At 34.2% G+C, this 17,239-nt stretch overlaps 1 protein-coding gene across 1 annotated transcript; it reads right to left on the bottom strand.

The window, feature by feature from the left end:
- Positions 1–12,749: 12,749 nt before the first annotated feature.
- Positions 12,750–16,951, bottom strand: LOC111396777 (E3 ubiquitin ligase BIG BROTHER-like). The gene is made up of 8 exons (XM_023023287.1): positions 16,929–16,951; positions 15,385–15,543; positions 15,064–15,265; positions 14,431–14,468; positions 14,278–14,334; positions 14,044–14,168; positions 13,373–13,481; positions 12,750–13,075 (listed from the first exon to the last, which is right to left on the bottom strand). The coding sequence occupies exons 2-8, from the start codon at positions 15,511–15,513 to the stop codon at positions 13,037–13,039; spliced, it is 699 nt and encodes a 232-aa protein (XP_022879055.1). The 5' UTR covers positions 15,514–15,543; positions 16,929–16,951; the 3' UTR covers positions 12,750–13,036.
- Between the last annotated feature and the right edge of the window lie 288 nt (positions 16,952–17,239).

Raw genomic sequence — 17,239 nt, 5'->3', positions numbered from 1 at the left:
ATAGGATAGTAACATGTGGCGGCCATAAGGGTATTTTAGGAATTTGAGGTGTCTCTAATCATTGTGCAGTTAATTATTACAATTTACAAAGTAGGACAGATGTCTGTTGCTGTCGAATGACTGCGAAAAGCCGGTGGAAAATCCTAATGGATCAATCCCCGTGAATTTTCACTTAACATTCAAATATATGGTTTTTTTTTTTTTTTTTTTCCTTTTTTTTTTTGCTTTTTTTGGGTAATTGAGTCATTGGCTCTAGTATTAAAGAACAATATTATTTACCATCAGTCAATATAGGCATTGTTTGAGTCGCATTATTTGAAAAAAAAAAAATTTTTAATTGTAATTTGATATCATTTCAACATCATATTTTTTAATAAAATAGTATTACACGCAAATTTAAAAATTTTCCTTATTTTTTAACCACACATTCTCCATCAATATACTATTTCATAATACATTCTTCAAAAATAATGTGCCACATAATTAACATTGTAGGTGATAGTTTACTTTAGTTCATAATTTATTGTTTAGATAAAGATGGAGTTAAAATGTACTTCATTAGTCCCATGAAGAGAGACATATTTTCCCTTTTCCCTTATCTCAAATTATTAGTGTGTGTGTGTGAAAATGAAAACAAATCTATCTTAATGAGACGACATGAATATTTTAATGCATTCTACAATAATCAAGAAACTCAACGTCAGCTAAAGTACTGATATTCATTACCGTGAATAAATAAACTTATCTAACATGAAAAATATTTAACTTAAAAATTTTGACCTTTTCACAAGGGATTTTTAGCCTTTTAAAAGAAGCTATTTTTGCATTGTAGTTACAACATATGAAGAAACTTCTATTCAATATTTTTCATTTGAGTTACTTGAGTTACAACATATAAAGACGCTTCTATTCAATATTTACTTGAGTTACAACATATGAAGAGACTTCTATTCAATATTTTTCATTACTTCTATTCAATATTTTTCATTCAATTCTAACAATCCCCCACATGAATAAAAAATGGAAACTAAGACTCAAGAGGAAAGAGAGTAAAACGAATCAATCCTGCATAGGATAGGTAGCATTTAGTTTTGAACTTTCCCTTATGAAACCTATCGGGAATTACTAACAAACCAGTGGATCTGATGCCTTGAACTGTTTCGCCATTTGTGTAAACCAAGACAATAGATCTCGCACAGGACCATTCTAGTCGCAGCGTAGTTCTTACTGTTGTGTTCGTTTTGGCCATGAACAGTCGCCTAGTTCTACAAGTGTTTTTCAAGGATGTAGCCTTGTCAATCCTTATAGAAGCGGCCCCACTTCACACTCACATAGATGACCTCTTAACTCAATTTTTCACAACAACGCTTAATGGTCATTAAAAGCATAGCTTAACCTGCATCTTCCAATCACTGTGAGCACCATAGGAATGAGCAGAAGGAGAACATTCTCAGTGATTTACAAAGATATACATGTTTTATTTGTCCCTTTGAACCTAGATCCTAGGATCTCCATTCAGTTAGGTTGGGTTTCCACCATGATACCTTTCAACGTCATAGGCTGCAAGCCCATTCCCCTCGATGCTTTTACAACTAGCTCTCGAGTTAGCCCTTTGGTTAACGGATCCGCAATATTATCCTTTGACTTCACGTAGTCCAGAGTGATAATACCTTGTGAGAGTAGTTGTCGAATGGTATTATGTCGTCTTCGAATATGGCGAGACATACCATTATACATATTGCTCTGTGCCCTGCCAATTGTTGATTGATTATCGCAATAAACACAAATTGCAGGCACAGGCTTTGACCATCTTGGAATATCCTCAACAAACTGACGAAGCAACTCTGCTTCTTCAGTTGCTTTGTCCAAAGCGATGAACTCTGATTCCCTTATAGATCTTACGATGCAAGTTTGTTTGGACGATTTCCAAGAGACAGCTGCACCACCAAGAGTGAAGACATATCCACTAGTAGACTTGGTATCTGACATATCTGATATCCAATTTGCATCAGCATATCCTTCGATTACTACAGGGTATCTAGAATAGTGCAGTCCAAAATCACGAGTATGCCTTAAATAATGTAGAACCCTAAAAATAGCTTTCCAGTGAACAGCACCTAGGTTACTCGTGTAGCGACTCAATCTGCTAACTGAGTATGTTATATCCAGTCTCGTACAAGTCATTCAATACATTAAACTCCCAATTATCCGAGAATATTCTAACTTTGATACACCATCATCAGTGTTCTTGGATAAGTGGAGACTCAAATTCCACTGGAGTCCTGGCTACAGTGGTATCTAACTTATTGAACTTGTCTAGTATCTTATCAATGTAATGAGATTGAGATAACACAAGTCCATTTGGTGTTCGAGTAATTTTTATTCCCAAAATGACATTCGTGAGACCCATATCTTTCATGTTAAACTTCGAATTTAACATATTGTTAGTGACTTTGATAATCTTGTCAAAGCTACCGACAATTAGCATGTCGTCAACGTATAGACCTAATATGACATATCCATCATTAGTGTCCTTAACATATACACACTTGTCGCACTCGTTGATTCTAAAATCACTAGAAAGCATAGCATTATCAAACTTCTCATGCCATTGCTTCGGTGCTTGCTTCAAATCATACAGCGATTTAACCAGTCTACAAACTTTCCTTTCTTGACCTAGAGCTGTAAACCCCTCTGGTTGCTCCATGTAGATTTTTTCATTCAAATCTCTATTTAGGAAAGCTGTTTTTACATCCATCTGATGTATTTCCAGATTTCGCGAGGCCACAATAGCAATTATCATCTGGATAGAGGTTATTCTCGACACGGGAGAATAAGTATCAAAGTAATCTACGCCTTCCTTTTGCTTATAATCTTTAATTACTAGCCGAGCTTTCTATTTATCAATGGAGCCATCCGCTTTCATCTTCTTCTTGAAGATCCACTTGTAGCCCAAAGGCTTACAGCCCGGTGGAAGATCTACTAACTTCCAAGTATGATTCTGTAGAATGGAATTGATTTCACTTTTGATGGCTTCTTTCCACAAATGACCATCTGGGGAAGATATTTATAGCTTTGAGGATCATTCTCCATCAAATATGTGAGAAAATTAGGGCCTAATATCTTAGAAATTTTGGTCCTTTTGCTCCGTCTAGGCTCGTCCTCACCTTCTTCAACTGGATCGTTACTGCTGTCAGAAGCAGAAGATTCCATTGTCCATTTAATATGAGTTAACTGTTTAGGAGACTTACAAGGAAATATATTCTCAAAGAACTGTGCATTCCTAGACTCCATAATCGTGTTGGGATGAATATCAGGTACATTCGAATAATTCACAAGGAACCTATATGCACTACTATTTTGTGCATAACCAATGAACACACAATCAACTGTCTTAGGTCTAATCTTGACCTTCTTAGGAGGAGGCACCACAATTTTAGCAAGACACCCCCACATTCGTAAGTATTTATATGAAGGTGTCCGATTTGTCCAAAGTTCATACGGAGTCTTATCCATATTCTTTCTTAACACTTTATTCAAGATGTAATTTGCGGAAAGAATAGCTTCTCCCCACATATTCTGTGGTAATCTAGAACTAATCAATATAGCATTCATCATTTCCTTTAAAGTTTTATTCTTACGCTCAACAATTCCGTTCTGCTGAGGTGAATAAGGTGCAGTAGTTTGGTGAATTATTCCATGTTTAGCGCAAAATTCACCAAATGGTGATTCATATTCACCACCACGATCACTCCATAGCACCTTTATTTTCTTACTAAGTTGATTTTCAATTTCATTCTTATAAAGAATGAATTTATCGATAGTTTCGTCTTTGCTTTTAAGCAAGTACACATAACAATATCTCGTGCTATCGTCGACAAAAGTAATAAAATACTTATTACCGCCTCGTGTTTGGACAGATTTCAAGTCACATACATCACTGTAGACTAGTCCCAATGGCTCGATACTTCTTTCAATACTATGAAATGAAGACCTAGTAAGCTTAGATTCAACGCATGTTTCACATTTATGATTTGAATCAATTTGAAACCTAGGCAAGTAATTTAGTTTGCTTAGTCTACGTAAAGCATTGTAATTTACGTGATTACAGCAAACAAGTAAACAGAAGGAGTTTTCTCATTACTCATAATAGTTGGGATTACAGCAATTACATTCAATTTAAACAAGCCATCAATCTATAGCCTTTCCCAACATAAACTCCTATTTTGGTAATCACCAGTTTATCTGTCTCAAAGACCATGCGGAACCCATTCTTGCTCAGAAGAGATCCAGAGACCAGATTCTTGTGAATCTCTAGCACGTACAGCACATTAGTCAGAGTAAACTCTTTGCCAGATGTCATCTTCAAAGTTACCTTGCCTTTACCAAGCACTTTAGAAGTTGCAGAGTTTCCCATGAACAACTTTTCACCATTTGTAACTGGTGCAAAAGTAGTGAACATGCTCCTGTTGGAGCAGACATGGCAAGTGGCCCCAGTGTCAAGCCACCACTCCCTTGGGTTAGACCCCACCAGGTTAACCTCACTAATCACCGCCGTGAGGTTTAGCTCAGACATTTCATCTGAGAGATGATCTCTCTCATTTCTAACCATATTAGCCTGAGGACGCTGCTTATTATCCCTCCGAGGCTGACGGCGGTCTGCTGATCGATGCCAACTTTGTCACAATTGAAGCACTTTTCATTGAACTGAAACTTAGGTTTTTTTCCTACCCCACCTGCAGGCTTCAACTGAGACCCTTTCGTAGCCTTTTTTTATCTTTTCGATTTTCGTTACCCTGTTTAGCTTTAAAGGAGTGAACTTTCTTAGTACCAGAACTTTGACCGTACTCTAATACATTAGCCTTCTCAGAGTAAGAATTCTCTGACTTACGTTCAGCCCGTTTGTTATCCTCCTCAATGCGCAGCTTGATAATTAAATCCTCGAAAGACATCTCTTTCCTCTTATACTGTAAATAGCTTTTGAAAGCCTTCCACTGAGGAAGTAGCTTGTGAATAGTAGTAGCCACCTGTAGAGATTCTGACATGGTCAGACCCTCAGCATGCATTTCTTGCAAAAGCACTTGATACTCCTGCACTTGGCTCACCACTAAACGTGAATCAACCATTTCGAAGTCCATACACCGACTGGCTAAGAATTTCTTAGATCCGGCATCCTCGGTCTTGTATTTCTTTTCTAAGGACTCCTAAAACTCCTTAGCAGACTTCTTTACCACATAGACATTATACAGAGAATTCTGTAGGCCATCCAAGACATAGTTGCGTCACAAAAAATTAGCATTTTTCCAAGCGTCCCAAGCTGCACACCTATGCACATCAGTGTCATTTTTAGCCACGATAGGGGCATCCTCAGTGAGGAAACGTGCAAGGCCTAACGTAGTGAGATAGAAAATCATCTTATTTTGCCATGTCTTAAAATTAGTACGAGCAAACTTATCCAGTTGAATTCCATGATTGACCGAAAATGGAGCCAAAAACGATGGCAAATGTGCTGAAGTTGCAGCCCTAGGCACTGGCAAAGGTATTGTGCCAAACTGTATTGCCGAGTCCGCAGCCGAAGGCAAAGTTGGGTTCACTCCAACATGAGGAATCCCGCCTCTAATTATCCCATCAATAGGAGAAATGTCAGTCGTGGTCTCCATAGGGTTAACAACGGTCATTGCAGGATTTGGTACACCGGTACCAACATTGTTGCTTCCGTTGTTCACATCGTTATTTCCATGTGACGCCATTGAACCGAAACAAGTAACAAATAATTTAGAATAATTATAAGTTTGTAAAGTTGTATATAAATTCGAGATCAAGTTATCTGTTTAGAAAATAAAACTGCAGAGTTGAAGAATAGATTATTTTGTCAAATTATTAACAACTTAACAATCATTTAAAATGAATTAGAAATCATGCAAAGATCATGAACTGAAAAAATTGACAAAAACTAATGAACAAAATTTGATTTACTAAAGCCAATTCGATTTAAGCTTGTAGGTAAATATTAGAAAATCAAATCAAACCGAAGGCCTATGTATTCACAGTTTCCTTAAATCGAATTCTCCTCCTCACCGGAGTGCAAGAGGTTTTGATCGGTGTTCGATTCTCAGGATACAATCGGTTGTCGGTTCACGCTGCACTACGTTAACCGCCTGCGAACTAACTGTGATATACTCTATCTCACAAAGAAATTATAAGCATAAGGAAGAACTTGAAAGCGAGAAAGAAGATTGTTGCTTAGAGGAAGAAATTTGCATTTCAATTGTAATTTTCCAACTTAGAGAGACTCCAAATATACCAATGGAGGAAAAGCTAACTCATTAATCAAGGAGTTAAACCATTCATTGATAAAGAAGTTAAAAATATGAAGGGACTTGAGTTACTAGAGTTACAATATATGAAGGGACTTCTATTCAATATTTTTCATTTGAGTTACTTGAGTTACAACATATGAAGAGACTTCTATTCAATATTTTTCATTACTTCTATTCAGTATTTTTCATTCAATTCTAACACCATAGTCATCCTTTAATTACTTAGAAAGATGACCATCTTAATAAACAAGATAATCTTCTTAATAAATACATGGGCCATAAATTAAAGAAACTGGTTAACATTCTCACACTTGGCCCATATGTCATAATTGAACGTCGTGGTTAAATAATAAAACATAATATGCATAGCATAAGCTATATACATTATTATATTGATAGAACCATAAATTATCATTAGGCGGAAAACAAACAAGTATCATGGTAGTTATATGTAATTAGTTTGACATAGTTCCTTTCATATATCACAATACTAGTTTTATACAATATGACTAGCAATGAGACTTATTTAATGGTCCAACAATAATGTCTTCATCTGAGACAACTTTCAGTTATATCCATATAATTCATTCATGTATATACTTAATAAAGAAAAGGAATATAAATATCAGAAACAAGGTATAAAAGAGATTAGGGTGTCAAATACATAATCATCGTAAGAAACATTACATAATATTAAAATTGAACACCACTAATGCCCCCATTCTTTCAACGTGTTCATGAAGTGTCTTTGGTGGCAATCCTATAGTCAATGGATTTGCAACCATCAAATTTGTGCTAATATGATCAATTGACACTCTTTTTTTCTGAACTTCTTCTTTAATGGCAAAGTATTTCGATACCATGCGCTTAGCATCTTTCAAATACTTGTCATTTTAAGAGAAGAATTATCGAGTAATTGTCGCACTAAATTTTCAATGGCCTTGCAATAATGTCTACAATTTTGTGTCCTAAAATAAAGTTCCATAGCCATAATCCCTAAACTATAGCCTCAAAGCATGCCACAAAATTAGCTTTCATAGTGGCAACAATGACGGTCTACTTCACACTTTTTCATGAGATTGTTCCTTTAGCTAATAGCAACAGGTAACCAAATGTATCTGCATCTCCAGCAAAATCCAAATTTGACTATCCAATCACCTCAAGATGAGATGATCTCTTATAATCGGGCATGTAGTTTTTCATTCCTTGCAGATACCTTAATACTTTCTTTGCAACTTTCCAGTAATCCATTCCTAGATTACTTTGATAATGACCCAACATTCCAATAGCAAAATTGATGTCTGGCCTAGTAAAAGTTTGTGCATACATCAAATTCCCAACAATGGATGCATAAGGAATTGCTTCCATTTGTTTTCGTTCTAATTCATTCTTTGGAAATTGCATAAGATTGAATTTGTTTCCTTTCTGAATTGGAAAGGCACTTGGAGAACAATTCTCAATCTTAAATCTCTATATAACTTTTTTAATTTATGATTTTTAAGACAACCCCAACATTTCTTGTGATCTATCTTGAAATACTTTTATTCCTATCAAATAAGTTGCCTCTTCCATATATCTTTCATTTTAAAGTCCTTAGAGAGAAATTTCTTGGCTCCATGCAGCATGTCGAGATCATTTGTAGCAAGCAAAATATAATCAACATTCAAGACCAAAATTATAAACATACTCTCACTGGTCTTCATGTATATAAACTAGTCAATGATGTTTTCTTTAAAATCAAAAGAAGTAATGGTATAATTAAACTTAAAGTACCATTAACGAAAAGCTTGTTTAAGTCCATAATTTGATTTCTTAAGTTTACGTACCATGTTTTCCTTTTCCTCAATTGAAGATCCTTGGGTTGATCCATTAAACTTTCTCCTCTAAATTCCCATACAGAAAGGTACTTTTCACATCCATTTCATGTAACTCTAAATCATAATGAGCATTCATGAGCCATCAAGGCCATAATGATTCTTAAAGAGGTATTTTTAGAAACCGAAGAAAGTTCTATTTGTAATCAATGCCATCTTTCTCAATAAAGCTTTTAGTGATACGTCCGCCTTGTATCTTTCAATGTTGTCATTTCAATTGCATTTGATCTTCAGACCTGCTGGATCCGTCTTATTTGTGAGCGATCAAGATGATTGTTTGTGAGTACAAAGTTCAATCCGCAGGAGTGTAGTTAAACCAAAATTTTATGAAGTGGAAGTGTAATACAAAACCACAAAAACCAAGATGAAATAAGAAGGAGTAGAAAAGGAAATTCTAGGATAGTATAACTCTTTCCTTAAGACAAATTGCCCCGCTACGGTGCTCACGGTTGAATGACAAATGTCTCCCAAGATACAACGAATACACACTTGTAGTAGCAGTACTTCAAATCACAAGAACAGCGAAACTTCAACGAAATTTTTCCTCTACAAAGGAATGTTATGAGAATAAGAGAAAGATGAATTGCAAGAGAATAATGGATGTTCAATGCAATGGTGTACTCAAAACCACGTCCAAAGTGTCCTATTTATAGATGTAGAAATAGTACAAATGAAGTAGTGTAGGTCAAAATATGCATCCTTTCAAAAAGTTGCACTAAGACCAAAACCTCCTTTCAAAAAGTTACAACACGTGGTCAAAACTTGCATCTTTTCGAAAAATTGTAACACTTCATTTCTTCCAACTTTTGACCGTAATTTTTCATTCATCCGAAAATTGATTTCAAAATTTCAAATATACCACGACGATCTACTCAATGACTAAAATAAGTTAGTCTATTTACTTTTGTAATTTAACCATAGGACCAAATCCGAATATTTGGTCAAAATTGACATGTAGTCACACCTTTTCATACTTAACCAAATATTTTCGGTTAATTCGGTTGACTTTTGAACCAATGCCAACAAGACCCATTTACATCCGACTCTTTTGAAAACAGAAGGCAAACCAGCTAGACTCCAAACATAATTATATTCCATAGACTTTACCAATCTTTGTAACGTTTTTTTACCTATGTAATCCAAATGTTTGTGCCACAAGTAAGCTAATCGTTCATTTATTGAACTTCATTTCATACCAACATTATAATACAAAGTTAGAAGAGTTTCAGCAAATTGATTGTCATGTTTCAAGTTATATAAACAATCAAAAAGAATTAACAAAACCAATAAAAAGATTTTGCTTAAATAAACTAAAATATTCATTCCCAAATTTAAAGGAGTGTCTCAATGTTTCAAGTCAAGATAAATTAACTAAATTACAAGAAACAGAAGGAACGTAAAGTGTTTGATATAAAACCAAATGATGTCCAGCATCTAAAACTAAACAATAAGTTTCAATTGCTACAATTGGAGCTTGACTCTATTTCCCATGAACACGAATTTCTCATTTTGTTTGTATGGTTTAGGTTGTAAGGAATCCCTACATCATATTAGGTATATAAATGGCACACCCAGAATCAATCCACCAACTATTATAAGGAATTTTAGCTAAATTAGTTTCGAAACATACAAAAACAATAGGTGTACCCTTCTTTTCGAACCATGCATTGCGTTTATAGGAGTATTTCTAAAAGTGTCCAAATTTCTTGCAGAAGTGATACTTCTCATTCCTTGTGTCATTTTTCTGGATTTGGGAAAAAGACTCATTGATCCTTAGTAGTCCGTTCCGTTCCCTTCCCTTCCCTTCCATTGATCTTTTACCTTTCTTTCCAATTTCTTTATCATTTATGAGATGAGAAGAGTGGGTTCCTTTATGAGCTCCTTGGTTCTTTCACATTCCACTTATCTTTCAAAGTGTTATAGTTCATTTGAAATGGATCGTATTCAAAAGGCAATGAGTTTGTGATAAATTGCACTAAGAAGCTATCATCCACTCATCCCCATATTCTTCAGTTTTGTTGCTAAGCTTGTCATGTCAATGGCGTGCTTATGCATGGTACGAGTATCATCAAATTTTATGGTGGTCAATGTTCCCATTAATGTACCCGCAATTTACTTATCAGGAGATTTAGAACAATCTTCTACTGACTTATATAGTCCTCAGCAATTTCAGTTCTTATAGAGTAGACTTGATGTTGTTCACTACTATCATAAGCATGAACATCAGGCTTAGTATGTTCAATCTTTTCCAAGCCTTATGAAAAGCTCTTTCTTCAATGCTCCTTTCATCAATAAGAACAGCAGGTTTCTCAACTTGTATAACGAGATCAAGATTCAAAACGCTTAAGTGAAACTGAACTTGTCCAAACCATTCTAGTAATTAAGCTGATTGAACACAAAAACAAACAAAGCTTGCGAATGAAGTGCAACATTAACAGATGTTGCAAAATACATAGATTGCTCACATATTAATGCTTCAAGTCATAACTCAGATAAGCAACATTGATTCAGATAGTATTGATTATATACATTAAAGTTCTCCTTTCGGTGATCCAACAATGTATAACAACAAACATATATACATGGCCGGTCCTGAGGCAAGGCAAATGAGGCCTGATTTAAAGTTTTAAACTGCCTGATTTTCACCCTCTCTTTTATGGTCAACTGAAGCCGCAATTAGTAAGTGCACTCAACGTGTTACACACCTATGCCTGCAAATAACATTGCAAAAAATCGGCTGATATTTTTATATATAATTTAAGCGAAAATACATAATCACTAAAATCAATTTTCTGACCAATAAACTTTGACGTTTTAAATAGATAGTAAAATTAAGAAAAATCAATAAAAAAATCACAATTTCTTTAAGAGGCTCTGATACCACATGTAAGACATGATTTTTTTATTTTTGCAAACCAAAACCTATTATGCATAATCAATAAGTCTTAGGCCATGTTTGATTGCACAAATTTTTCATGGAAATAGGAAATTGAATTTTATTTTCCACCTTTTTACATCTTTGATTGGGTAAATTTTCTTGGCAGTTGGTCACGTGACCCCTTTTCCCACCTTTTTGAGGAATTGATTTTACCATGAGTTTGGTAGTTTACAAATTTTTTGGTTTTGTAGGGTTTTTTTTTTTTTTTTTTTTTTTTTTTTTGCAATTGAAAAAAAATTCTACCCTCAATTGTAACAAATTATATCCCTTTAATCGACAATTTTCATAAAATATAAAGCCAAACAAATATCAAAAGATCCAAAATTTCAATATTTTTCAGGTGAAAAATTATATCAATCTAACACATTTAATTGACAATTCTCAATAAAACAAGTTCTAAATAATTTAATTCCCTGAAATTTGTTTTATTTCCACTCAAATTCAATTATTGCAATCAAACAAGCCCTTAGATTTTAGAACAAGTTGACTTCACAATTTCAAAATTTTGGAGAAAACATGCCTTGATCCATATGATGAACCTTTTTATATTCGAAATCAATTGTAGGCTTTCTTTCTCTTAACCTCTTAGGCTTTCTTTCATATGTTCGGTTAAAAAACCCTATATGACCATAAATTCTCCATTAATTCACATTAAATCAATGTGAACAATTATTTAAATCTCTCTTTAACTCATCAACACGATATAGCACTTAATTATTATTAAACCATAATCATCCTTTAATTACTTAAAAAACAATCATCTTAATAAGTACATGGGCCATAAATTATAGAAACCGTTTTGAAATATTTCGATTTATCTATTTTTTTTCCTATAAAATCTAATGGATTTACCTGAACCAATACATGATTTTCTTTTCCTTTTGATAGTGAAAAGGTACATCTCTTGGGTAAAGACTAAGAGCAATTCTGTCTTAACATCCCCAGCAGTCCCATATATTCCACGCAGAGTGCCGGCGGCAAATAATGGATTCAGCAAAAAAGAATCAGATTTTTCACAAAACCTTCATTTACCAGACGATACGGAACGAGATAATGCCCATGAGTTTCCCGAAAACGGACTTTTTCTAACAGTGATCTCGATGAAAACCTGGCAATAGCATAAATTTTTGCACAGGCTGTTTCATTTACCTTGCACTTTGTATTCATTTCTTTCCTTCAATTATTGTACTTGTGATAATGCTTTGGTGTTGTACTTTGGTTCTTGTTTGCTCTACCATCTTTCATATGTGGTTTGACCATCTTTCATATGTGGTTTGATCTTCTCCAAAGCTTCTTGCGAGTGTAAATATGGACATGAATTCAAGAACATCAGCATTTTGAGGCAAATATGATACATGCATCCTTCTTGAATATCGTAATTTGAAATCTACCGTCTAAATATTATGATGTGAAGTTTTGAAATCCAAAGAGCACAAAGAAGCATATGATTTGGTATGTAATAACACGTTTTTGAAAATCCACACTTTCCCAAACTAAGCGAACGGATGGAATATAGCATTTCCACCCATGGTAAATACTTGATCATATGTGTCTTGGTTGATCTGCATTCTATTACCGTGAGATGATACACAATAACTGAGAATCATATGCAAACTGTAAGCGAAGATAATTATAACCATCATCCATTGACTCAAGCAAGCACAAAGTTACTGCCAATAAAGTATTTTACATCCACTGAAAAAAATCTTTACAAGGGAGTTACAAGCACATGTATATTGCTTGCACTATATACACAAACAAGTACTTAAGCAAGTCAAATTATTTTAGAGTAGAATTTGTAAACTTGAAAACAGGTTAATCCAATACTCCAATGATGCTGCCAAAACCAGTAGATGCAAGCAAGAGATACATAGGCAGCACTTTGCCAAGGAAACTTTCACAAATTATTCTCCTCGAACCTCCTCTTGACAAACGGGACAATTCTGTTAGAAAGAGAGATAGGGAGAGAGTTACAGTTCCACAAAAAAGTACTTCAGGTATGAAATGTGTTATAAAAACTAAACATTACATTCTTTTTAAAAATTGATTTATGCAATAACGCTTAGTTCACATTCATTACTAACCAATATAAAATCCATTTTTTGTTTCTTCAGAGTTCAAAGTATGTCCTTCGCATGCATATGCAATACCCATTCTTAACATCTTGGGATGACAAATCAAGCAGATGCAAAAGGGTAAAAAATTCTCAAAATTAAAAGATAAACAAAAATTACTCTCACCTTATTGAGTTTCAACCAACGTGTAATGCATGCTGAATGATACTGGTGTGCACAAGGCAAAGTTATCAGCTTAGCTCTATTCTTGTACTCGGCACAACATATCACACACCTAAAATGTAGACATAGAGCACGTAAATCCAATCAAAAATTTTATTTTCTTCTAATCAATGTACCGGCTATATATAATTTAGGGTCCATTTAATTGGAAGAATGGATTCATGGAAAATTCCTCAAATCAAACAGGCCCTTAATGTATTAAGCATTATACTCTTATGTACTTTATCATGCCTATGAATGCATTGAATTATAGAATGGCCATTAAGAAACACTCATCTCCCATCAAATACTCTACACCTACATCTCCAACTTCTTGGAACACCTAGCCGACGACAGTTACAATAAAGCATTTTTAATTAAGCTTAAAAGTTACTTATAGGTAACTTTATTCGCCAAACATGTTTTGAGTTTTTCCAGTCCTTTTTTAAGATTTCTAATTCACAAACATACTTCCATAAATTAAGTCTATATAGTTTACTTCTAATTTTCTTTAAACTTAGCAAAAAAAGCTCTCACATAATATTAATCAGCTTGTTATCTGGGGTGAGAAACATTTTCACTTAAGATACGATATGTACAAAACTGATACAGAGTTGAGGTCAGAGAGTTCCTACTCTTCTTTTTTCTTTTTCTTTGAGAAGAACCCTGCTTTGTATTTAAAAGTCGGTAAACGAGAGATGAGATCATCTGAAAGTCCTTTTCTCTCCTGGCCAACAGCATCCCCTAGCGAAAGTAATTCCTGTAAACATCATAAAAAGACTTGTGGTCTGCAAATAATTCCTTAGTTTGGAGCAAAGAATTTCAGGGTTGAACAAAATACACAATACGCATGCTTTCACATAACCAACCTCATAATTCATTGTATCTGGATCAATTTCGTCTTCCCTTGTGTTTTGAATCACTATCTGCATTTAATAACACAAACCAAGAATCATAACATGAACTCTAACCTCAAGCTGCAAAATACACACCCAGAAAGGTGCAGGAATTTGCACAAGTACCCTGGCAGGTGTCTCTCTGGGACTTGAATTTGTGCTCTCTGCAATTCATATAGAGGTCAATCTCAATATTTGCGTTAATATATCAAAAAGAAAGTCAATATGGCAATAAAAAAATTTCAGATTCCAAACTGACACCAAAAGGAGCTATAGTTCTTTTAGCAAGCAAACTATTAGATTTCATTCGATAACTTATCAAGCAAAGAATATCTAAAAACCTATGCCTGCATACAAAAGGCTTATGCAATGAATATTGCTCACCTCTCCACCAGTGTGAGATGACTGTGTTAGAAGTTTGGTCACAAAACTTCATTCTGTTCAAGTTAGTCACCCCATCCATATCTGCTAATTTGACCAATAGAAAAGGCAATGTAGCATTCTAGTAATTTGCAACTGAGTCTACCAACTAGATTGCCACATCAGCTCACAGTTAGTCAAACAAAGAGACATCGATGAAGTTGCCAAATCTTAACAAATGATTTAAGTTTTGTGACCGAGTGACCAACACGAAACAAGATGAAGCCTGATGGTCAACATGAAATTTGGCCAGAAGTTACGTGAGCACCAGCATTGTTAACCTACTTTGGAAAATACATGCTATATTACTGAAAGTACATAAAGCCAGGAATTTATTACCAGCTATATTGCCACCGTGCTCAGAGTTATATAAGTTGGCAAAGTTGTCCCCCAATTCCAAAGATCTAGCAAAGGCTTCATCAAGAGCTAATTGTGATTCACTCTCTTGTGCTAAAAACTGACTCCCATTGTTAGTTTGGCCATAATCAGATGTTGTAACCTTTGCCTTTCCACTGGCTTGAATGGATAGATATGCACTTTCCTGAGATAGAACATAGAATCAGTCAGACAAATAACTTCATAATATAGAAACAGAAATCAGGACCGTCCCGGAAAACGTATCCTCAGGTTTCCAAGGTAGCTGGAATAAATCTGAAGTACCTGTTGTAGAAGGACTTCTTGAACATTGAGATCACCGAACTCAGGATAAATCTCTTTGAAGTGTACAGAAATTTCAGATGGGCTTATACCATTCAGATAATGGTTATGTGCCTCATTGTTACTCATCATGGATGTTTCAGACAGAATATCTCTCCCTTCCTGCTTATATTCATTAAATGATGGAGAATTTCAGAGCAGATAAAGTGCTCACAGAAATTAAAGTTAAATCAAACAGTTTAAGAAAGGTATAAGCACATCCCATTTCCAATAAATCGTTGCCAAGATTTTTCATATTAAATTCGCCCTTAGCCATTAGTACCAGAGGAATTGTATTCACCCATGTATTCATCATTATAGAATCTTGATTTCGAAATTATTGAAAAAGTTTATTTCTTTTCACCACTGTTTTTCTCTAAGCATTCTTGTTGAGCAAGGTGCTAAGATAACAGGTTATAGGTTGGATTCATTACAGGTGGTGGACAAATTCTGTAAACCCTTCTAAAGGACTGATGGCAACACCAAACAGAAACCTCTATTACTCCTCAAGACTTGGAAATTTATAATAATAAATCATGAACAAGAATATAATGGGACGATTATGGAAATTATTCTCAATTGAGCATTAAATATCAAAGATTACATTTTTCTTCTGCTCATAAAATAAACAGAATTATGGAGGACAATACTTAATTGTTTTATTTTTGTCAATTACGACTGGGACCAACAACGATTTCGCAAGGAAAAAAATTGTATTGCATCACCCAGTAGGTGCAAATAAATATTTAAAGTTATTTACTTTGACCCACAAAAATCTTAGTTCAACATTAAAATTAAAGTAATCTGTATTGGCTTTCAAATTCATTGACGTTGACTCACAATTCTGTTGGTTAAAGATTTGTAGAAGATAAATTCAACAAATCAAGGGGGGAAATTAAAAAAATAAAAATAAAAATCTCTATCACAGACATAAATACCAAGAACTTTCTCACACCTAAAAAGATTCATAAAATCTTCCTGAATTTTGACTCTCAAACTTCATAATCCGAACACATTTAAAAGTTAAAACTAAGAAAATATGGTTAAAATCACTTATTCACAAAGCAGCATAGAATTGTAGAAGCAATCTTATGAAGTTCATTAAACCAAATATTCTGCACCCATAAATCCGCGAAAGATATTCTAGAGTATGAGTGCTGAGAACAAACTTACCAAATTTGAACAAAAACCCAGAAAAAATAATCTTGACATTAATACTCTAAATTACAGAATGAAAGGGAAAAGGAGTGACCTTTATGTGGAGATTTATGGGTTCTTGATTTTACCCTAGATTTTCTTTGTTTTCCCTCTGTAATTGAAGTTTTCACTCTCAATGAGAAGGAAAAGACACAAGTAGAGAAACCAAGTCAAAACTGACAATAAAGATGACATTTTTATAATTGGAAGCCGATGGGAAAGCAAGGCAAAAAGGGTCCTACCTGACTTTTATCTGCTAAAATATGAGTGAATTGAATGGAAATAATAAGGCAAGAATCCACAATACCTACCAGCAACCATTTGAGTAAAGACCATCTCAATTCTCAAATTGCATCTTCCTCTTTACCAAGAGAGAAAAAGCATATTTGAGTTTATTGTTTCAATTGTTACTGAATTGGATCCATGTTTTTTTATAGATGGTATAAAATGTCGAGTTTTGATCACTGAATTTAGGTTTATTACTTTGATTGCTCATTAAAATTTAAATTATCGAGTTTTAACCACTAAATTTTGAAAAATATTATACATTACTTACTGTAAATTCGATATTTTTCAAAATTTAAAATTTATACTAACGAGTAACGTACAACATTTTTCAAAG

This window comes from Olea europaea, chromosome 1 (assembly GCF_002742605.1).
Source record: "Olea europaea var. sylvestris chromosome 1, O_europaea_v1, whole genome shotgun sequence".
In the NCBI taxonomy this organism is placed as follows: Eukaryota; Viridiplantae; Streptophyta; class Magnoliopsida; order Lamiales; family Oleaceae; genus Olea; species Olea europaea.
The sequence above is the reverse complement of the archived record's forward strand: the minus strand, read 5'-3'. Positions and strand labels throughout refer to the sequence as shown.